The following is a 24842-nucleotide window of genomic DNA, read 5'->3' as shown; positions in this document are numbered from 1 at the left end:
AAATTCTTAAAAAAAAAAAAAAAAAAAAAAATAAGAAAAAAATAAGAAAAAAAAAAAAAAAAAAAAACATACATATTATAAGGAAGCAACACCATTTTATTATGTTTTAGGTTTAATTAATTTATTAATTTTATTTTTTAATAAAACCCAAAGAAATTATGGGAAATCAATGTTGTGCAGGAAGAGATGTAAGAAACATAACCCACACACAATATTTTTTTTTTTTTTATAAATTATATGAAGATAAAAAATATAATGCTTTTCATAGTATATAAGAACATTAATAATACACGTCGTTTTAGCATTAACACAGTATATTTAGATGTGTATGTATGTATATATATATATATATATTTTTTTTTTTTTTTTTTAAGTTACTTTATAAAAATAAATTGCACGAATTCGGTTTAGAAGGGTCAAAGACAATAAGAAAATTATTATCCTTTACAAGTAATTTTTATGTTTACATTTTTTCCTATCTACTACCAATCACCCCATTCATTTGCTTTAACATAATTGTTTATTTTAAGCCTCTCTTATTTTAAATTATTTACGAAAAATAAATAAAAAAAAAAAAAAAAAATTAAATAAATACTGTAACTTTTTATAGGCAATGATATTCTAAGATTCGATAAGGCATATGATGAGAATGATGTGCAAGAATTTGTCAATTTATGTTCCTCTAGTTGCGAGGTGAACACATGAAAATGTGCAAAATATGAGTATATGTTTATGTACATCTTATTGTATGAATGTTTGTACATATATACGTTACAACGCATTAGATTCTCCTAAAAACACAGAATTTATAAACAATTTTTCTTTTTAAAATTAGATCGAAAAGTTAGAGGACAGAATGCATCCTTGGGCCGCAGACCCTAAAACAATAGGAGCCTTATCAGCAACTCAACTGGCAATTCTGGCTAGCAAAGAGAGTAATGGGGAAAAAAATATGAAACAAAACATAATATAATAAAATTGTACGCATACTTTTCTTTGCTTTACTTCACGTTTCATTTTTTTTTCCATTTTTCCTTTTTTTTTTTTTTTTTTTGTTCTTGTTAGACGAACCTCATTACAAAGATGCAATTCGTGAGGCCGACGGAATACCTGTTTTCATAAATTTGTTAAAATCACATGTAAAATTTTTTTTTTTTTTTTTTTTTGAAAGAGGAAAACATTTTATATATAATAAATAGACAATTTAACATTTTTTTTATTTTCTTTTTTTATCAAATAGGAATTAGATAGAGTACATGCGGCTGTTGTTGCCTTGTCATTTTTGTCCGTTGACAGTAAGAGAAAAAGAAATAATAAAAAAAAAAAAAAGAGAAGAGAAGAGAAAAGAAGTGAAAACAAAAATGATCTAATTAGAGCGAAATGATTATGGTGTAATACATAAGAGTTACATACATGACTGTCAAATGGTATGCTTTCGAATCCTTTTGAATGTATTAATATTTTACTTTTTTTGTAGATGTGAAAAATTGCATATGTATGTTTGAGAATGGGGCCTTACCATATCTTATTAGTGGAATGAAGTCAAATATAGATGGGATGAAGGCGGCTTGCGCTCAGACCTGTAGAAATATTTTTGTTCTGGGTACATGAAAAGAGACAAACATATAAAAGGGAGCCATCCCTCCCACATATATATATATATATATATATATATATATATATATATATATATATATGTATGTGCTAGGGTGTCTTTTTACCAACCAAACCTGTTAAATATAAAGCCGTATTACTTTTTTTTTTTTTTTTTTTTTTTTTTTTTGCAGACAAAAAATACAAAAAGGAATTTTTAAAACTAGGAGGAATAGTTCAACTCGTGAATTTATTAGAACTGTAATAATTATAACAAAACAGATATGTAAAGGGAAATAATTATCTCATGAGTTGGTGTATACACCCATCTTTTATACATATTTTCTACATTATATTTACCTTTTTAGACCTCCCAATTATGATGATAGTCAACCCCTATATACTCAATTAGAGGCAATTTATCACTTGGAGGATTTTATACTGGTATGTTTTGAATATCCTATGAAAAGGTGGAACAGCACGTACATTTTTGTACCATCTTGCTATATGCTTTGGTGGGATTGTGCTGCTGTGTCTACCACTGTTTCTTGAATCGCTTCTGCTTTTTCCTATACCCCTGATTCAGCTTGTGTGTTTATGTACACAAACGCGAATATGTTACATACCAGGGGAAATGAAAGCATTTTTCCTATAAACATGTACATGTGCATAACAAAAGAGAGAAATTGTCATCTCCGTTATATTTTTTTGCTTTTCCTTTTTTTTGGTACAGAATGATGGAGATGAAGTACCAGAATTTTTGGAAGTAGTAAAAAGCTCTAATGCAATTAAAAATTTAAAAAATTTGCAACAGGTACGGAAAAAGGGAAAGAATTATTATTTCTTGTTTGGAGAAATATACATAAAGATATGTATGTACGTATGTATGTATTACGTATGTATGTACGTATGTATTACGTATGTATGTACGTATGTATGTACGTATGTATGTACGTATGTTTGTACATATGAATATATATACGTGTATACATATGCACATGCCCTCTAGCATGAGAAGTGGGAAGAATTTAAAGTGCTATGCGTGACCTAACAATAGTGACCTATTTTATGGAGAAATATAAATGAATTAAGAAAAATATTCTTAACAAATAATTTAATTATTGACTGTTAAGTTCCAGCTGTGCAAGGCTATGCATGCGTGTATATATATATATATATATATATATATATATATTTTATTTTTTTTTTTTTTTCAGTGCCCTGAACAAGATCTTGCCGAAGCTTCAAATGTTCTTCTACTAAGACTCACCGATTAGTGTCTTTTTTGCTACAAATTTTTCGCAATTTTTTTTTTTTTTTTTTTTTTTTTTGTTATGTTACAGTTACAGCTACGGTTATAGATATGACTACAATCACAATCGTAGACATATACGTAGTTATATTCGTAGTCAACCTTTTGTTTTATTTTTCAAAATGTAAAAACGTCGTGCTCGTTAGAGTTGCGCATTTGACGGATAATCCGTAAAGAATTTATCACACACACACACACACGCACACACACAAATGCGTATATGCAACATGTGTGCATAACATGTGTACGTGTAACATATATATGTATATATGTGCGTGCCAACGCTTTTGTTCCTTTGCATGCTTTTAAAAAAGGTTCACTTATTTTCTCTCATTTGAATGTTTTAATGTTGTAATATTTGCATAAATTTGTTATCATGTCAAAGATTCACTTGGAAAAAATTGTGTATATCGTATAAACTGCATAAATTTTAATAATCACAAGAACTGCGATAAAAAATAAAATTTTTAATTTTTTTGAAAAAAAAAAAAAATGTCGATATTATTTTCTGTGCAAGAGGCGTTTACAAGTATGCATAAATGTTAGCACGCTTTTATGGGCATTGGTGAGCAGGGGGTTCTTCGTTCATTTGTCCACTTGGCTTGAATATCTGCACATTTTAAAGCTTCTCTTCCTCCCGACCAGTTGTTTAAAAGCACTAAGTGAAAAGCTGAGTAAATCTACATACTGCTAAGTAAGCTAAGTGCCGTTCCTCACGAGTCAGTTGTATATTGGTATTTCCTTCGACTGCAGGAGCATTTCTGAAAAGGCGGATAGGCTGTCTAGGCCTCTTATTTCATTTTTTAGCTGAGGCATACATACAATGTGGAAATCAGAACCATAGAGAGTTTTTATTTGTTTAAGGTACTTGGTTTGTAATTTTCTCCTGGAAATATACACATCTTGCAGTTCTTTTGTTTTTAAAATAAGATTATTAAAAGTTGTTTCCACATTTTTATCTTTAATTTGTGTTAGTAAGGATTCACAATGGTTTAAGTCAACCATGGGAGATTCTAAAGGGAAAACAACTTGATTAACTACAATATTATAACACGAGATACTTTTTTTTGTTAACTCTTGTATTAACCTTTCAGTTTCATATACACTTAAAAATTCTGGAATACAAACACATACAAATGTTGTTTTTAACGGATTTTGAAAATTTGATTGAATACTAATAGACATAGCATTAAGATGATTAATCTTTTCATATAATCCTTCTAGTTCCATTTCATTATTGGTAAGACTCTTTAATACATTCAGAGTTCCTTGTAATTTTTCTCTAAGGTTTATTAGATAACCTAATGCTTTTTTTAATAAATCTGGAAAAGCTAATAGTCTAAGTGTATGTCCAGTAGGTGCTGTATCAAAAACAATTACTGAGTATTTCATATTTTTTATTGATTGCATTAATTCTGCAAAACATAATGCTTCATCAATACCTGGAAAACTTTGTAATAACTCAGGAATTATATTATCAAAAAATTCTTTTTTATTCAATTTAAAAGCTGTACTCTCTGCAAATGTCGTATCTATTTCCATACAATATAAATTAGTAAACGATTTTACAAGTGTTGGTTGGTTTGTAAATTTTTGGTTAAAAGCATCACTTGTATTATGTGCAGGATCTGTAGATATTAATAAAACTGATTCTCTTTTTTTAGATAATTGTATTGCTATAGAACAAGATGTAGTTGTTTTACCTACTCCTCCTTTTCCTCCTACAAATATCCAATTTAATGTTTCATTTTCAATTAATTTATTCAAATTCTTTTCATATTCTTCATCGCTTATCTCACTGCTCTTTATACTTACAGAGCATGCATCTGATTCTGATTCGGACCCGCTCATAATATTATGTTATCTAATATGTAATCTACAATGTATAATAAATGATCTATAATATACGATCTATGGCATACGATCTATGATATACGATCTATGGCATACGATCTATGGCATACGATCTATGATATACGATCTATGGCATACGATCTATGATATACGAACTATAACATACGATCTATAACATATAACCTATTTAAGCACACTTCGATTTTTTTTCCAGTTACTTATCTCAGATGGGGAAAAATTATCGGTGCCTTGTACATCAATTTTTTTTTTTTTTTTTTGGAAACCTAAACGTATTACAGGATTTTTCTTTATCCTTTTTTTTGGGCTTGAATAGATGCTGGTAGCTTTTATCATGAAATGAGGAACGATTAGTTTGCTTACAAATCTGCTGTGTGTTGAACAAATTACGGCGTGGTAGTGGTGGTGCCTAACCAATTTTACAGGTGTTGATGAACTCGTTGAGGGTTTGTTCACCTGTACGTTGATTCACACTCCAATGAACTATGATGCCTGGATGGTATATACATATACTTATGCATATACTTGTACTTGTACATACACTTTTACTTTTGTACCTGATGTACAATTCGTAGGTGTACTTACAAATTAAAATTTGTATTTTTTTCGGTTGATTTTTTTTTTTTTTTTTTTTCCCCCCCCCAAAGTAGTAGCGGTATTTTTGCACTTCATATACTGACACACGGTTGTACATGTAAATCCCTATAATGTGTTCAGCTATATAATGTATTACTCACAAGTAGTTGCATACGCAATGCTGCTTCGGAGCAGTTTAAACATTGGACGCTATTTATAAAATTAATGCGGTTAGTCTATTAGAATTGGCGTGGATTCAAATAGGATGAAGAGCAGAGGTGTGGCACGCAGCAATGACATAATTCGTTTTTTCACTAAAGAGATTGTTATATTTTGCTTGATATATTGTTAGATAAAATGCTAGGAATACTACTGGAATTACTACTGGAATTACTTCTGGAAATACTACTAGATATACTGCTGGAAATGTTACTGGAAATATTTCTGGAAAATTTATTGGCCCTTTTGCTTGCAGTTTTGCAGTAACTAGGTAGTCTTGAACTCGAAATTTGCTATTTCGCTTTCGTGTTATGTTTTAAAAAGAAAATTTTAACATTAACATATATGGTAAAAAAAATGAAATATTAAAAAATGGCATATCAAATAAAGCCAAATTGAAAAGCGGCATATTATTAATCGTCATATTAATAATCATCAATTTAATAATCATCCATTTAATAATCATCCATTTAATAATCATCCATTTAATAATCATCCATTTAATAATCATCCATTTAATAATCATCCATTTAATATACGTCAATTTAATAATCATCCATTTAATAATCATCCATTTAATAATCATCCATTTAATATACGTCAATTTAATAATCATCCATTTAATAATCATCCATTTAATAATCATCCATTTAATAATCATCCATTTAATATACATCAATTTAATTTACGTCAATTTAATTAGCGTCAATTTAAAAAATAGCGCTTTAAAAAACGACTTTTTAAATGTACTTCAAAGTGGTAATTTAAAAGTACATCAAACGGAGTATACCCGAGGGTCAAAGAATTACACATCGGAGGTGCACCAAGAATGGCATTACCGAGGGGCACATAATAGTACCTCCCAAGTACGCTAAATAATCTACGAACAGTGGGGTGCACGCGAGGAGCTACATATGAGTATCTTTCTTATTTCGGAAAAATTCAAATTATATCGTATATCGTATTTTTTTTTTTTTTTCCTGTAAATTTACATCCTGCACTTTTAATCGCATAATAGTAACAATAGGAGTAAAAAAAAAAAAAAAAAAAAAAAAAAAAAAAGCATTCCTACAATTCGGGCCTTCCCCCTCTTTATTATCATCATCATCATCTTTTTTTTTTTTTTTTTTTTTTATTGCTCATATATTGCATTCATACAATTTTGCTAGTACTGCACATTTGAACGGTATTTTTAATTCCTTGTAAAACCGAAATATGCCAGTTATTTGTACGAGGATTTTAAACATTTGACGTGAAAATAATAGAGCCCGGCGTATTCTTGTGCGGACCATTTTTTATGTGTACCCTTGAGTACATAAATACGATAGGCCAAATTATATTATTACATTGCATATACATGGGAAACTCGTCTGAACAGAACCCCCGAGGGCCCCTCAACCGTTTACCGATGCGTGAGGAAACAGAAACACGTGCGTTTTGAGGGGTGTGCATAGGAAAACGGTGCATCTTTTATATACATATCATTCACGCGCCAACTGCTGCGGTAGCTACTGCTGTTGCTACTACTACTACTACCACTACTACTACTACTACCACTACTACTACCACTACCACTACCACTACTACTACCACTACCACTACCACTACTACTACCACTACCACTACCACCGCTTCTATAGTAGTAACATTGCCGACATTTCATCAAATGCAGTGTGCAATAATGAAAAGATCGTCTTTTCTAAAAAAGTCGTGGCGTGGAATAGTTTTCAAAACGTGCGCAGTTGCTAACTTCAATTCGGGATGCTACAATTTAAGTGAAGCCAAAAAGGAAATTGGATTTTTCGAGAAACTGATTAGTATCAGGGGTTATGAAAGCGAGGAAGAGAAGGAAGGTCGAGATGATCAGGAGGACAAAGCTGGAAAGTTCAGCAAAACAAAGTTCCACGGAATAAGCAGAGAAATGGTTAAAAAGTACAGCGAATGGTTGTCAAGGGACTACGATAAATTGAGAAAGAAGTTGAAGGAGGAGAAGAGGGAAGAACTGATTCCCCCTTCGTGTAGTAGTTATGAAAGATATTTATATAACTGTGTAAAGAATAACGATTATAAAGACCTAATAATAGCGGATGTTATATATGAAAATAAGAAAAAAGTATTATGTATAGGTGAGGGTAATTTATCTTTTAGTACATTACTACAAAGGAATTTACAACAATGCAAAGTGGTGGCTACATCAATGGAAGACCCTATAAAATTAGAAACAAATTATGGAAAAAATTTTAAAAAAAATTTAAAAATATTAGAATCCTTTGGAGGTATATACTTACCAAATATAAATGTAGAAACAGTGGATAAGCATTTTTTGAAAAATACGTTTGACATAATTGTTTTTAATTTCCCATTTGTATTAGTAACTGATGAGTTTATACAAACGAAATGGGGATACAAAATGGGTAAAGATATTAATAAAGATATTAATAAAGATATGTATAAAGATATTAATAAAGATATTAATAAAGATATGTATAAAGATATGCATAAAGATATGCATAGCAAAATGGATAGTAACAATTATATTAAATATTATAAAAAGGCTGAGTATTATTTGTTGGACAAGATGTTTTATTACTTATTTAAAAATTCGTCAATTTTGTTAAAAGATAAAGGGTTTTTACATTTGAGAGTGAACGACAAGTATTTAACATGCCGTTTCTTAAACGAACACTCCCTATCATTTATACAAAGAGTTAATTTTTACAACTCATACAATATTTATAAGTCTTTAAAATATATTCCATCTATGTACAATTCGAGTTTTTCCAATGATAATAATAACACAAAAAAAAAAAAAAATATTGTTTTTACATCCAATGGCAAGATTTTCAAAAGTTTTAGTATGAAACATACGTCAACGTTGGTTTTTCAAAAAAATTGAATTCATAAAAAGAGGTAAGGGGAGGAAGAGCGGATGCAGAAAAAGACACAGCGTTGTTGCAGAGAAATAACGTGGAATGTAGCTAACATATCGCAGGTCTTACGTATTGGCTTGTTTGCTTTACACATTAAGTACAGTACTAAAAGAACAGCGTTTATACACAATGACGAGAAAGAAAGACGGGTAAAAATAAGAAAAAAAGGCGGCTTCAATATACATAAAATTGATATTACCAAGATGTATGGCAGATACTGCACATACTTTTCAAAATTCACTCAGAGAGCCCCTATTTTCTTCTTCGCATTAAAGTTAACAATTTTATTGTTTTGCAAAATGTCGTAAACTACACTAGCTGAAGAGAAATTGAATGGACACTTGAAATATAGCATGAGATTTTTATATTTTTTTATTTTCTCAGAAAATATTTTGTTACACTTCTCTGTTTTATTCTTCAATTGGTCCTTTAGTTTCATTTGGTTAATGAATAGGTTATTGTAGCAATTGACTTTGTTGTGGTTACAGTAGTTTTTGGCGATGTTGTCGTAGTGATTGTCATTGACCTGGCTACTTCCGTTATCGTAGCTACTTCCATCGTTGTATTTGCTACCAACATCATCGCAATTACTGTTAGTGGCCGAACTGTCCACTTGCACATCGCACTGCTTGTATTTTCTCTTCCTTTTTTTTTTTTTTTTTTTTTCTTCTTTTTTTCCTCTATTCATTATGCTTTTTGTCCTATACGAGGGGCTCATGTATAGAAACGTGTTCCAAAAAACAGCCATGTCGATAGCGATTAAAGAAATGTTAATATGATTTGATTTTATTAAAATAGAAGAGTATAAAAATAGCTCCAACACTTTTATAAGTATATCCTGTCTTTTTTTTTTGGACCTTTCATCCATGTACATGTAATCTACTTTGTCTTCCATCACTTTACTGTTTATTTTATTAATATTAAAATTTAAAATTATATCTTTGTTCTGTATATATAGCTTATCATATGAATCATACACTACTTCTTCTATTTCGTCTATGTCAAAACCTCTATAAAAATAATAATCATGATTTAGCTGATGCAATTTTTCTGTAGTGCTTAATTCACATATAGGTATGCTCTTGTTTCCCTCTAATATGTCATATTCTATTTCTTCATAATTATTTAGAAAAAACCTGTTCAATATATGATTTTTTATATATTCGTGGATTACATTATTGGGATGGAATAATTCCTCACTCGTGTTTATTACCTGCTCTTGCTTTACTCCTCGTGGGCAGCCGTCGCTAAGATGGCTGTTTCTAACATGGATGCTGCTAACGTGCATGGTATAAACAGGGTTGCTTCTTACATGGTCATTGCTAACCTGACCGGTGCTAACCATGCTTGAACGTTCAAGATGATCACTGGGAAGAACGCTCGGTACACTTTGCACAGTGGACTCCTTCCCCTCAACACATGACTGTGCATTTGGGTGAAAACTCCTATTTTTAATAAAATTTACATAGGTATGTATCAAATGCATTTTATTGAAGAGGCTTTCAACTGAATAGGAGAAATTTTTTAATCTACATGTTTTAAATAAAATCTTTAATGTTTTTTTTTGTATATTTTTAAGAACACATGATGAGACTGCAAAACATCTATAGAACAATGCTTTTTTATGTGGATATGAGAATTTGATTAAGATATGATTAATATTCTCTAGTAAGGGCAAACTGGAATTATTATGAGCATTAATAATATAATTTTTATCTTCATATAAACATATACACACATTATTTCTACTGTTTAGTTCGTACATTGAACTCTTGTCTAGTTTATTTGCATTATATATAGATATAGCCTTTAGTCCATGTGTATATTTAAAAAAGTAATTTATGTTTTTATATTTCTGTACCTTATTTTCATATATAGGGAATAAATCACATGCATAGCAAATTAACTCGACTACTCTTTTAACTGCACAGTTAGGGGGATACATAATGAAAATGATGTTACTTGGATTACTCAAGTGTACTTCCTTTTTTCTATTAGGAGATGAGCCCTTACGCTCTCCCGTCCTAGCGTTATGTCCCTTAGCATCGTTCGAACAATCGGGGAACCTCCTCTTCAAAATTCTGTACAATTTGATTATTTCATTTTTATGACCAGCAACTTCGTACAAACTATTGGGTCGAAAAAATACACTCCACAGGTTCGTAATCTTTTTCAATTTTTCGCTTTTTCTAATATTCTCTTTAATTTTCTTGTCTTCCAAGTGCAAGTGTCCATTCACCTCCTTTTCCTCACTGGATTCTTCTCTGTACTTACAATTACCACAATTACCGCAATTACTGCAATTACCACAATTACCGCAATTACTGCAATTACCACAATTACCACAATTACCACAATTACCACAATTACCACAATTACCACAATTACCGCAATTACCACAATTACCGCAATTACTGCAATTACTGCAATTACCACAATTACCACAATTACCGCAATTACCACAATTACCGCAATTACTGCAATTACTGCAATTACCACAATTACCACAATTACCGCAATTACTGCGCTCACTTAACTCGTTCGGTTCCATCAAGTTATCATCAACGGATATGTAGTCCGAAGATGAGTCTTCCCCTCCATTCAGTATATCATCTGATGTTGGTTCTTCCCCGCTGAACGGGTGAAACTTTCTCAGATGCCCATTTAACTCGCCACTCGTTTTGTTGCACGGTTTCGGACAGTATTCCGTACATGACTGCCTAGATGACTGCCTGGATGACTGGCTGTACGAATGGCTGTACGAATGGCTATAAGAACGGCTATACAAATGGTTGATCGATTGGACATCCGGATGATTAATAACCTGACTGACCGGTTGACTAACCTGTTGGTCAACTACATGGATAACCGCTTGATTAACCAATCGACTTGTTATCTTTGTGGGAACTTCCCCCAACACTTTCGGCGCGTGAACATTCACCCCATTTTCACTCCTTAAAAATTCCAACTCCCTGCACACACCCGCATCCACTATAGGGGTACTACCGCTTGACCATGCTAGAAGGCCTTTGTTAATAGAGCATTTCGACAGGATGTTAGATATGTTTTTAAAGAAAAGAACATATCTGTCATAGTTGCTCTCGTTAAGGGGTGCTGTAATTGAGTATAGTCTCTTGTAGTAGTTCATTAATGAATCTATGTCAGACTTAAATTTCCCCTTGGCAATGTGTAAAAATAAGAAAAGATTGTTTAACTTTTTTCTTAGATTAATTAAAATAATATTACGATCGGATGTAGTAGTGGAGATATTGATCTGACTAATGAGGTCATCAATTATTTTGAAGATACGTTTTAATCTGTTATTAATTAAAAATATAGGAACATTATTTATATTAGTATCGTTAAAGAGAAATTTAAATTTCTTTCCATTATATTCATTCCTAGGTATGAACATGTTCATACATTTAAGGAAATCAATTTGTAAGTGTAATAAAATACCTTTTTCATTAAAAATAGGACCATTAAAACTTGTCATTTTTTTTAATATATCTTCACTTACATCATGTCCTAACACTACTGCATTACTTCTTCGAAGGTTATTAGTTACACTATACCCTACATCTTTTAGTTTTTTAGTTAGTGCAAAATTGCTAAAGAACACGAATTCTCCAGCAATAAAAAAGGTATATGGTTTATTCGAATAATCCCTGAACAATTCAGAAAAATTGTGGGTTTTGTTTTTTTGACCATTTCTACTATTCACACTTGTGTTACTCTCATTGCATTCTCTCTCAAAATAGTCTTTATTCAATATTTTTAATATTCTTATTTTTCGTTTTTCTACCAATATATCTTTCACATTGTCATTTAGCTTGAAACTATTTTTAATGCATGTTAATTTTTCCTGCATATTTTCGTGCACTTGGTAAAAGCTGTTTGCGGAGTTGTCGCATCCCTCGTTCTCGTTACGTTTGTTACCATTCATCACGGCATGGGGTGCAGCAAATGGTGCGTTATAAGTTGTAGTAGTACTTGCCATTTCACTTTCCCCATGCAGTCCCCACTCTCTAGCCTCTTCCTTCCTTTTCCTCTCTTCATCTCTTACACTAGGCGTGTTGCTAAGATGCAAAATTTCACACGCTTTATTCCCATCTTTCATTTTAAAACTAGTGGCAGCCCCCCTTATATATACACATGACCTCCTCTGGTTTTTATTACTGGGTTGTTCCTTGTCTTCTCTGTTTATTTCTACCCCAAAACAACTGTTTCTCCCAAATATGCTTCTCTTCATCTCGGTACTTTGAATATCCAATGCATTATCAGATGCTAACATCTTCATATTTTCATCTGCGTCATTTTGACAATTTAGCATGTTATTGTTGTACGGGTGCTTATTCTCTTTTATACTTCCTTTTATATTCTCTTTTTTATTTATCTTTTTCTTATTTTTTTCAATCAATAAACCCCTCGATGTGACTGTTTTATCATCATTCCTTTGGGAGTTCGTTCTTTTTCCCTTTTGTTGATTTCCACGTTTTGAAAACAAATTTTTCTGACTGTAATTTTCCCAATCCGAAATGGAATTTCTCTTGTAGGCAGCCTTCAACTCTCCGCAATCGAAATCATGGGAGCTCTTGTGACTAGCTCCATTTTGTTTCCCTTGGTTGTTGTGGGCATCTCCTTTACGTCCGCTCTTATCCCCCTTCTCCCTATTTTTAAGACACATAAAACTGTTTTCACTGCTTGTGCTGGTGCTCTCCTCTGTGTTTGAACCCTCCTGGTTTACATTTACGGTAATCTCGATATCATTTCCAAAACAATTTACTAGTGAAACTTTTCGTGTCTTTGTTGTTCTATTACCTTTATTAGGAGAGGCCATTATTTGACTTTGTGCAGTTTGTTCTCTTTCGCCTATATTTTTTTCATCATACGTATAGTTACTCTCATGTTCAACTGTATTTATAATTTCACCTGTGTAAGAATTATTATTCCTTATGTTACCACTGTTATTTATATATCCATATATACCCTCTTCTGCTTTCTTCATGATTCTTTTTGCATTATTTCCATCGTTTTTCCTCTTCCTTCCGCGCTTTCCCTTTTTCGCGGTTTGCTCCTCGCAGTTTATACCCTTCGCGGATGCCAATCTGCCCTCAATACAGTCCAATGACTTTTCCGCTGGCCGTTCCTCCTCCCCTGCAATGTTTTCCGACTTGTTTCTTTTAAAGAGTGTTCCCCAGGTGGTTGTCCTCTTTACTTCTGTTGATAAGACAGAACTAAGTTTGTCCTTATCGTATATGAGGGTTGTGGTGGGGTACTGTGGATTCGCTTCTACGTTATCAGTTTTTCCCTCTTCCTTACTTTGTAACCTCTCTCCTGAGTTAGAATTCCTATTTTTGGTCTCTTCCGGGAAATGAAAGTCTTCTTTTTTTTTACTCTTATCGTTATTAATGCCGTAATTGCAAACATAATTACTGTAGTTATTACTTTTATCATTAGTAAGATTGTTATTATCTTTCCTAAAAGGTGTTTCGCGTATTTCTTCATTATCTCCGCCCTTTTTTAGAACCGTCTCTTTGACACCATGATCATAGGTACTTAGTTTGTGTCTTCTAGGTGCACTCCTGGTATTACTACTACTACTACTACTACTACTACTACTACTATTACTATTACTATTACTACTGCTACTATTACTACTGCTACTATTACTACTACCACCACCACTGTAGTCATTATTTTTACAAGTCGACGAAAGAATTAATTCATTTCCTTTAACATTACTTTTTATTACTTTAAAGAAGTTTGTTATTTTGTTTGTATACTCTTTTTTTTTTTTTTTTTTTTTTTTTTTCTTTGTGTGCTCATTGTTCATACTTATGATCTTATCATCCCTTGTGCTGTTCATGCTTTATGTGCAACTAGAGGAGTAAAAAAAAAAAAGGAAAATTCGTTACAACACTGTGATAGCAATGATGGAAATTATAATAGTAGTAGTATGGACGAGAGTCGTTATCCTCTTTTTTTTTTTTCCTCTCTTGAGAATCTTGTTTCAAGGTGGCAGAGTGAGGGAAAAAAAAAAAAAAAAAAAAAAAAAAAAAAATTTACTGTATAATAAAAAACAATTGTTATATTTTCAGCAAATAATACGAACACTTCAACATGTTCATAATGCTAGTCATGAATTAACGTATGTGCCCCTATATATGTGTGTATATATATACATATATGTGAGAATGATTAATGGAAAGAACATGATGATAATGAAAAACAGCGAGTAAATAGAAATTTCAGCTTGAGATGTGCACCTAGTTTTTACGGCGCATTATACAACTAGTTTTGCACCTAATTTTACTTCTTATATTACTTTTTTTATATTTTATTTTATATATATATATATATATTTTGTTATCACATGTTATATGTACACATTCGAAAAGCTAGGCGACTACATTTTTTAAGACAGTTTAAAAGGAATAGAAAGGCAAGGGAAATTTTCATGAGTAATGAAAAATACGGACAAAGATGTTTGTAAAGCAGATAAATTATACACTTATATGAGTAAGGGTATGTATTCAAATATGTACGTATTCATATGTTTACGTATTCGTACGTGTACGTATTCATATGTGTACGTATTCGTATGTGTACGTATTCGTATGTGTACGTATTCATATGTGTATGTATGCGTGCATAATTCCGTATTTATTTGCATATGCATATGTACGATATTTCTTTTTCTCGCGTAAGTTGCACAAAAAAAAAAAAAAAAAAAAAAAAAATTTCAAAAATAACGAAAACTTGAAGACAAATAGCTTTACCCATATGGGGAGATATAATAAAATACGAAGATGACAAAGTAAAGGAATCTTTTTTTACTTATATGTTCATTTGTTCATTTGTTCATTTGTTCATTTGTTCATTCGTTCATTTGTTCATTTGTTTATTTATTTATATGTTTATCTGTTTATTTATTTATTTATACGTTCATCTGTTTATATAATTATTTATATGTTCATCTGTTTATATAATTATTTATATGTTCATCTGTTTATATAATTATATATTCATTTATTTATTTGTTTAGTTGTTTATGTATTTGTTAATTTGTTTGTTTATTTGTTCATTTATTTGCGTTCTCTTTTCTTTCCCTTTTTTGTTTATTCGACGTTTTCCACTAGAGGACATTGCGCATTTTCCCGCCTCTCTTGCACACTTGCAAACCTTTCCATTTTTGTAAAAAATGCTTGGTCCTACAATTTTATGAATAGGCAATATATTTATCTAAATATAATAATGGGTAATAAGTCAAGAACTATTTAATATAATAGTGTTCTCTTATACATAATTATATAATTTTAGACTGTCTACTCCTTTTTGTACCTTCCTGTCTTTGCTATTTTGCTCCTTATTTTGTTTATTTGGCAGTTGCTTAATTAACTTTAACCATATTTTATTAACCAATTTTATTGCTAATTTTTTTTTTTTTTTTTTAATTATTTCTTCGATCCTTAACAATTACAAAAATGTACACATTTTGCGAAAATTGCAAAGTAAAATAACGTCCATTTGAGTTTCCACTTTTTCCATTTTTTATTTTTTTAGCGGCTTAGTAGAATATGTAAAATAGTTGCATATAAATAGAGTGACAATAATGTAGTACACATCTTCTGGTATTACCTGTACGTGGTCAGGTAAAAAAATAAAAAAAACGTTTAACCGATTTGAATTTTTGACCTTAATCTCGCGTTTATTTTAAATTTACGATTGTTATATTTTAAGTTGGGTCACCTATTAATACGGCTGCTTAAGCATACTTCAACTTGAGCTTATACAACTTAAATTTTTTATGGAATGAAAACAAGACAAAGGGGAAATAAATATAAACATATACTTTTTTAAATTCAACCCAAGCCTTTTTTTTCATATTTTTTACTCTCTCATGATGGTGAAAACAAGGAGCACAAAATGAGCAAAAATATGCGAAAAAATGGTGAAGAAATAGAAACAAAAAAAAAAAAAAGAAAAAAAAGAAAGATGGATGTATGTATGGAATATATTTGTTTATAAATACATTTGTTCAGTTAACATATTTTGTTTTGTAGTTAGCTTTATTCAAACATCAGCTACAAACGTTCAACCGTTACATCGCATTTTTTCGCTTTTTTTTGTACCACAATTATTTAATTTTTTAATTATTTAACTTCTTAACTTTTTAATTATTTAATGCATGGAAGAAAGAACTAAAGCTATTTTTTTTTTTTTTTTTTTTTTTAATTTAAACGTTAATACTACAAACGAATATTCTTCCCCTCGTGTGGATCACAGATGCCTTCGGCTTTCATCCTTGCCCTCATTCTATACAGCTGATTGTGCTCCTTCCCTCCACTGCACATTCGACATCAGCCTTAGCGTCAGCATTAAAGTAAAAGTTAGTGTTATCTTTTACTTTTTCTTTTATTTTTACTTTTACTCTATTTTATTTATTTATTTTTTTTTTTTCACGATTAAATGGAAATTTTGAATAGATAACAACAATAAACGGTATAAGCAATTATAGGCGCTAGTGGTATAGCACTAAACACAAGCGCAAAATATACGAATGTATGCATATACTTGTATATGTATTACGTATATATATCTATGCATATGTACATAAATATTTTATAAGCGCGACCATAATATAATATGTGAGCTCGTTAGTACCCGTATACCTTTTTTTTTAAAAAGAAAAAAAAAAAAAAAAAAATATTTGGTGCAGTATTCGATACTTCCTTATTTTTTAAAAAATAAAGGAAGTAACATGTTTATAGGAGTTCATATCTTCCCTTTGTTGGAATATATCATATTGTATTGTATGCCATATATCATATTGTATTGTATGCCATATATCATATGTAATATATCATATCATATGTAATATATCATATCATATGTAATATATCATATCATATGTAATATATCATATCATATGTTATATATCATATCATATGTAATATATCATATCATATGTTATATATCATATCATATGTTACATATCCATTTATATGTAATATATGCTATTACATATGATATATCATAACATATATTATTTTATATATTTTTTATTTTATTTATTTATTTATTTATTTTTTTATGTTATTTGCAAAATGGGGATATGGCTGTGATGTATATTATGTTAGCATTTGTTCAATTATGCATTGCTTTTACCTGACAGTTCATGCATAGCCCCGTTAATATATACATAAATTTTTCAAAAATAATTTCAATCCATTGCAAGCGCATATTGGAAAGTAGCATATGTTTGATATAAAAAAAGTAATGTATAAAGGGAGGCAAAGGTATAGGTACTGGGTTGAGATAGGTATATAAGTTGTTTGTGTTCGTAAGCGTCTTTTTGTTGTCTTGCATCTTTACTAACATACCATATTTACTGTATCCTTCTTTTGCCACGTCTTCATTTTTCCGCGTCTTCCTTTTTCCTCTTCCCCTTTCTACCACTTCCTTTTTTAAAAGATGGTAAGTGGGGTAGATCGAAATGATTTCTTTCTCGACCTCTTCAGGGGTGGACCGGGTAAGCATATCTGCTCCGGTAGAGAGAATATCCTACTAGAATGCAACAGTCTTGAGGAAGACATAAGAAAAGAATTTATAAAAAATTTGGAGAATCCATCATTTTTATCCAAAGTATCCATGTTTAAAAGAAATTTAATTTATGATTTTTCATTCATTAAAAAAGAAGAAATAAAGAAAAGAATTTGGAATAATTTAGAGATAATAATTGATAGCTTAGGAAGAGAAGATACAATAACAGTTTACAATAATTTAAAAAAATGCTCAGGGGAAGAAGAGAAGGACCTTTTCTTGGGATACTTGAACAACTTTTGCTGGGACGCGGAAAGAAAAGTCGCAAAAAAAGGAGAGAAAAAGAAAAAAAAAAATAAAGGAAACAAAAAAAAAAGAAAAAAATGTGGAAACACAACTGTGGAAAATGGTGAAGAAGAACATAAGATGAGACAGCAACACGAAAAGAGAAAGTGTAAAGGGGTTAGCAGTCGTACGATAATTTACTCTCTGGTTAGAAGTGGTCCTCCTAACAGCTCTATCATTAGCAGTGACCCGCTTAACCGTACTGAGTTGAAGAGCTACTTGCCTGATAACGTTAATTTAGAAAACATTCTGTGGAAACACATAGATGTAAGTAATTACAAACACAAAGGGTTCGGTTACATCAACAAAAGCATCAACACTTTGTGGAATGCCTACATATCTTACAATCTACTGAATACAAATAAATGCAAACAGAAAGATATAGTAGAAGACCTTTTAGAGGCAATCATACAAAAAGAGCACGAACAGATAGGACTTATCGAGGGGTTCAGGAATGAAGACTTGTGCAAAATTTTGAATATACGAAGAGGTGGTAACAAAGAGGAAGAGAATAAAAAGGAGGATGAGAACAAAAAGGAGGAAGAGAACAAAAAGGAGGAAGAGAACAAAAAGGAGGAAGAGAACAAAAAGGAGGAAGAGAACAAAAAGGAGGAAGAGAACAAAACAGAGGAAGAGAACAAAAAGGAGGAAGAGAACAAAACAGAGGAAGAGAACAAAACAGAGGAAGAGAACAAAAAGGAAAAAGATACTGCATCTAACTGTATTAGTATAGGCGAAGTGACCATAACTGATATAAAAGAATACCCTCTTAACAACTTTATGTGTGATGTTCTGTGTTACCCAGGGCAGCTTAGTCCAATGATTATTTTAGAAAATGCATTACATGGTGATAATAAAGGAAATATAAACTATTCCGTGGATGTGTATGATAACCTTATGAACATGTTAATGTGTGGGAAGAGATCGAGCTATGAAAAAGGGGGAGGAGGGGGTGACGACTTTGCGTCCAGAAACATGAGAAAGTTGAAGAAGTGCCTTAACACTAGTAATATTAATTCGACGTTTATTCCTTATGGTGTTCTGTCCTCAACCTCGGCCCCGTTTGTCCCGTTAGCCCCGTTACCTATGTCCACAACGTCTGCTATGCATGCTCCATTAGCCGCACCCATCACGTCCTCCGTGTTTGCCCCATTAGACATATCTACTACGCCCGCCCCCTTTGCCTCTTATGTTCCATCTGCTGTATCTATTACTTCATTAGAACCCCCTTTGAAGGATGTTGTTAACACCCCGGCAGTTACACGAGTGTGCACAACGAAGAACACATGTGTGAGCAAATCGGTCAGTTTCTTCATGTCGACAGAGGAAAGTCAAAAAACATTAACAAGCAATAATTTAAATAAAAAAAGTTGCAATAAATTTCGGATGCTGGAAAGATCGAACAGCACAACTAATAAGGAAACTTTATTGAATGAGTTAAAAGCGAATTGTAGTACTAACGCTAATACGGATGCTAATACTGATGCTAATACTAATGTTAACACCGGTGCTAATACGGATGCTAATACTAATGTTAATACCGGTGCTAATACGGATGCTAATACTAATGCTAATACTGATGCTAATACTAATGCTAATACCGATGCTAATACTGATGCTAATACCGATGCTAATACTAATGCTAATTCGGATGCTAATACTGATGATGCTAACACTGATGCTAATGCTAATACTAATGCTAATGCTAACACTGATGCTAATGCTAATACTAATGCTAATGCTAACACTGATGCTAATGCTAATACTAATGCTAATGCTAATGCTAATACTAATGCTAATACTAATACTAATGCTAATGCTAATGCTAATGCTAATGCTAATGCTAATGCTAATGCTAATGCTAATGCTAATGCTAATGCTAATGCTAATACTAATGCTAATACCAATGCTAATGCTAATACCAATGCTAATGCTAATACCAATGCTAATGCTAATACTAATACCGATGCTAATACTGATGTTAACATTAACTTTAGCACTAGTATGATCACCAACATTAACAAGCCGTGTAAGGAAGATCCGACAAATAAATTCTATAGTAATATTAAGCTAAGCGATGGTATCAGCAATCTTGAGAAGGATCCCAACATAATCATAAAAATAAAGAAAGAAATACTTAGAAAAGCAAAGGCAAGAAGCTTAAGAGCACAAGCAGAAAAAGAATATGAAAAACATTTATACGAGTTAATCTTAAACTCACTTAAAGGGGAAATAAAAATGAATGTAAAAAATTTTGTTAAAATACATCAAGTAGGACAAGGTGCATATGGGGATGTATGGATGGCAGAGGACATTACAAATAATAAAAGAGTTGCTTTAAAAAAATTAAAATTAAATGGAAATAAAGAAGGGCTAGCTAAAACGTATATACGAGAGATATCTATTCTAAATTTACTAAAACATAAAAATATTGTTGAACTAATGGGGGTTATATATACAAAAATTCCAAATGACGATGATTCAGACCGAATGGACGACTTTCCCTCTGATCAATACCAAAAAAGGGAAGTAGAAGAAGAGGCGGATAAAAAAAACATATGCAATGTTACTGTATCATTGAGCGATGCAATGAAAAAGCGTAAATTGCAATTGTCCATAATGGGAAAGGGGGACAAAGTGTGTGGGAAACAATCTGGGTGTAGCTTGTTATCAGGCACATCACGTGGGTTGGCGATAGATAGGTTACGTAGTTCTACAGAAGATTCATCGATTACTGCATCGACGGACTCGTCGCTTTACTCATCGACAGAATCGTTACTATCTTCTGCACGCTCCTCATCAACGGACTCGTCGCATTACTCGTCGACCCGCTCGCGCGCCTCATGGATGAAGTCCGCGCAAAGCAAAGGAGAAGAAAAGATGTCCATATGGATGGTGTTTGAGTATGTACCTTTTGACTTATCAGGATATTCTGAACTGCTAAGGGAAGAAAGAACACAACGAGAGAGATATAAAAATGAAAATTTGTTTACTATAGGAGAAATAAAAAATATATTTTTACAATTGTTGAGTGCTTTAGATTATTGTCATAAGAATAATATAATACATAGAGATATAAAAATAGCTAATTTACTTATTGATAAAAATGGAATATTAAAATTAGCTGATTTTGGATTAGCTAGATATCATACGAATATGACTTCATCCAATATGACTAATAGAGTTATAACCTTATGGTATAGACCTCCAGAATTATTATTAGGTTCAGAGTATTATTCATCAGCTGTTGATATGTGGAGTTGTGGTTGTGTATTAGCTGAGTTAGTTACTAGTAATCCTTTATTTTCAGCTGAAAATGAAACAGATATACTAAAATTAATTGTAAATAAATTAGGTCTTCCTAATGATAAAGATATGAAATTTTTAAAAAATTTACCATATTGGAATGATATAGCATTTAATCCTATTCATCCAAATAATATTAATAATGTCAATCCGAACAAAATGATTGACACTGAGAATGCTATTAGAAATATACAAGGTGTAGGAGATATAGGATTAGATCTAATTAAAAAATTATTAAGGTGGCAACCATATGAAAGACTAACTGCTTTTAATGCTCTTAAACATCCATGGTTCAAAATCAATCCTTTACCTGAAAAAATACATCAACGAGATAATATTAAAGCTGCTCATAGTTATATGACTAAGAGTTATAAAAAGAGAGATTGTCCTAAAATTAATTTTAGAAAAATTAATGAAAATTTTAGGTTTTTGAATGTTGGAAATTATAGAACAGCTTTCTTTCTCGGAAAATACAAAGAGAGGCAGGCTCAAGTCGCATCCCTCCAGGCATTCTCCTCGTGTGCGGGCCCCCAAGGTGCGTCTTCCGGTGCATGCGCATTACCATGTGTGGGTGTGCTGTGCATAAGTGCGTTTGCTTAAATTGGCTGAACAGATTGAAGTATTGCATTATTACTATTTTATTATTACTATTTTATTATTACTATTTTATTATTACTATTTTATTATTATTATTTTAGTATTCTTTTATTATTACTATTTTATTATTATTATTTTAGTATTATATTATTATTTATTATTTTTATTTTTTGTTTTTATTTTATTATTTTATTACCCCTTTGAGATGCACTTCAAGCATTCTTGCGCAAGTGCAGGCATGGAAAAAGACTCTCCCATATGTTCCTTTTTGCCAATTTGCACACCCCTACTAGTGTACGTACTTATCCCAGTGCACCCATGTATTCGTATTTTTCATAACAGGTAAAACGGAAAAGGAAAAGATGGACCTAAAAGTTAAGGCAGAGAATGAAAAAAGAGAATCAGAAAATAAGAAGGACAGAGCAGCAGCAGAACGAGGAGCAGTTGACGGAGTAGCGGTCAAACGAGGGGGACTCGACAGAGGAGCTGCTGGAAGATCGGGGAATGACCACAGTAACAGAAGAAAGTTGAAGCCCTTTTTCAAACAGCTGGACGATACTAATATTGTCAGAACATATAGAGACGAATATAACATAAGGACTAGTAGCAAAAAAGACGACTACTTGTCAAGGGAAGACCGCAAAAGTGTGTTACCGTATGATGTTAAAAAAGAATATATATTAAAAGAGGATGAAAAAAGGAGAGTAGCACAAAGAGAAAGGTATTACAATTATAAATTTAAGAAGCTTTATAAGGAGGAGAGTCATAGTCAAAGTTATCGAAGCAAATACAGAGACGAAAAACGGTGGGGAGAGATAGATTCAGAAAGGAGGAAACATTCATATAATTATAAAAGCATATACAATGAAGAGTTGTTTAGACACAAAATGATCTACAGGAGTAAGGAAAATAAAAGTCGGGATAGGGACTGGTATTATAGAGAGAGAACTAGAGACTGGGACAGGTACAGAAATAGAGCCATGGACAGGAGTAGGGATGATAGAAGTAGGGATAGAAGTATGCATAGGAGTAGGGATGATAGAAGTAGGGATAGAAGTATGCATAGGAGTAGGGATGATAGAAGTAGGGATAGAAGTATGCATAGGAGTAGGGATGATAGAAGTAGGGATGATAGAAGTAGGGATAGAAGTATGCATAGGAGTAGGGATGATAGAAGTAGGGATAGAAGTATGCACAGGAGTAGGGATGCTAGAAGTAGGGATAGAAGCAGAGTATGGCACAGAGGCAGAAGCAGAAGCAGAAGCGGAGGAAGAGAGGAGTGGGAGAGGGAGAGGGAGAGAAAAAGGGAAAAAGACATAGAGAAGGAGAAAGGAAAAGGCAAGGAAAGAGATAAGGAGGTAGGCAGAACAACGGATAAGAAGCGAGATAAGGGGGGAGGAAGAACAACGGATAAGGAGCGGGATAAGGAAGGAGGCAGAACAAAGAGTAAGGAGGTGGAAAGGACTACGGGTAAGGAGCAAGAGGGGGAGAAGCATAAAGAGGGAGAAAAAAGTGCACACAAAAAAAGCAGTAAAGATAACACGAATAATAGTGATGAACGCCAAAAAAAAAGAGCAAAAAAGGCATAAGTTAGGCGTAGAAGACGTTAAAGGTGAAAGATATAAAAAAAAAAAAAAATTAATTAATTAATTGTGAGTGTAAAGAGGGCTATAGCCATGCCGATTATTTTTACGCAGTGCTCCATTTTAAATAATATAAATAATTCCTGTGCTTCAAACATGTTCAGAATCATTTTGGCAAAAAATTATGCAAAAAAAAAAAAAAAAAAATTATAAAAAGATGGAAAAATTCTCGTTTTAGTAAAGTCAAGGAGGAAAAAGCATCACATGCCTCAGAAGAAAATAATGTACAAGAGGGACTGAACATATTATAAGGAAACCATGCCCATGTTCATTTAAATGCTAGGCGGATGAAAGTCATTAAGGCTTAATATATATAAAAATTATTAGCACATGTGTAAATTATGCAGCTATAAAGAAAAATTATCTTCACATGAAAAAAGACGTACATTATATAGGTACGTGTTGCTTCTCCATGTACACACACGTGCACAAACACTTGTGTGTAACTGTAAAAATGGCTCTTTCTCCCGTGATATTATATATATACATATATATATATATATATATATATATATATTCAAAAATGTTTTGACGTCAATTATGTGAGTACAATAGCGCACATGTAGGGGCAAATGTGAGTAAATTATTTTTCCTGAATATTAAGACAGTAAGAGTAACTCTTTTTACCTTGTATAATCAGATCTTTTTTATTATTTTCCTATTCTATCGTATCAATTTTTTTTTTTCTTATCCTATCTTATCAATTTTTTTTTTTCTTATCCTATCTTATCAATTTTTTTTTTGTTTTTATTAAATTAAGGGGACTGCATACATGGGTACATGCACAAATATATATGTTCACGCACAAGCGTGCAAAATGGGTAAACATCATTTTTGGAGTAAAAAGCTCCCCTTTAAACTTTATTAACGGTATCTTTTTAAAAATTACTGCACTTACAAAAA

The 24842-nt window shown here is 31.8% G+C and overlaps 5 protein-coding genes across 5 annotated transcripts; 3 read left to right on the top strand and 2 right to left on the bottom strand.

Moving 5' to 3' along the window:
* Positions 1–158: 158 nt before the first annotated feature.
* Positions 159–2870, top strand: ARO (armadillo-domain containing rhoptry protein, putative; the record flags this gene model as incomplete). The annotated part of the gene is made up of 11 exons (XM_029003494.1): positions 159–188; positions 375–450; positions 611–693; positions 836–935; positions 1066–1139; positions 1241–1295; positions 1478–1603; positions 1788–1854; positions 1962–2037; positions 2327–2407; positions 2811–2870. 11 exons carry the CDS (start codon positions 159–161, stop codon positions 2868–2870), a joined length of 828 nt encoding a protein of 275 aa, XP_028860434.1.
* Positions 2871–3625: 755 nt separating this feature from the next.
* Positions 3626–4756, bottom strand: PmUG01_05028700 (arsenical pump-driving ATPase, putative; the record flags this gene model as incomplete). The annotated part of the gene is made up of 1 exon (XM_029003493.1): positions 3626–4756. One exon carries the CDS (start codon positions 4754–4756, stop codon positions 3626–3628), a length of 1131 nt encoding a protein of 376 aa, XP_028860433.1.
* Positions 4757–7493: 2737 nt separating this feature from the next.
* On the top strand, positions 7494–8468 carry PmUG01_05028600 (conserved protein, unknown function; the record flags this gene model as incomplete). Its single annotated transcript, XM_029003492.1, has 1 exon — positions 7494–8468. One exon carries the CDS (start codon positions 7494–7496, stop codon positions 8466–8468), a length of 975 nt encoding a protein of 324 aa, XP_028860432.1.
* Positions 8469–8743: 275 nt separating this feature from the next.
* PmUG01_05028500 (conserved Plasmodium protein, unknown function) lies at positions 8744–14371 on the bottom strand (the record flags this gene model as incomplete). The annotated part of the gene is made up of 1 exon (XM_029003491.1): positions 8744–14371. The coding sequence occupies one exon, from the start codon at positions 14369–14371 to the stop codon at positions 8744–8746; it is 5628 nt and encodes a 1875-aa protein (XP_028860431.1).
* A 3608-nt stretch (positions 14372–17979) lies between these two features.
* Positions 17980–23885, top strand: CRK3 (cdc2-related protein kinase 3, putative; the record flags this gene model as incomplete). Its single annotated transcript, XM_029003490.1, has 2 exons — positions 17980–22234; positions 22639–23885. The coding sequence occupies 2 exons, from the start codon at positions 17980–17982 to the stop codon at positions 23883–23885; spliced, it is 5502 nt and encodes a 1833-aa protein (XP_028860430.1).
* Positions 23886–24842: the final 957 nt, after the last annotated feature.

Source organism: Plasmodium malariae (assembly GCF_900090045.1).
Source record: "Plasmodium malariae genome assembly, chromosome: 5".
Classification (NCBI taxonomy): Eukaryota; Apicomplexa; class Aconoidasida; order Haemosporida; family Plasmodiidae; genus Plasmodium; species Plasmodium malariae.
Note: the sequence above shows the minus strand (reverse complement) of the source record. Positions and strands in the feature narration are given on the sequence as shown.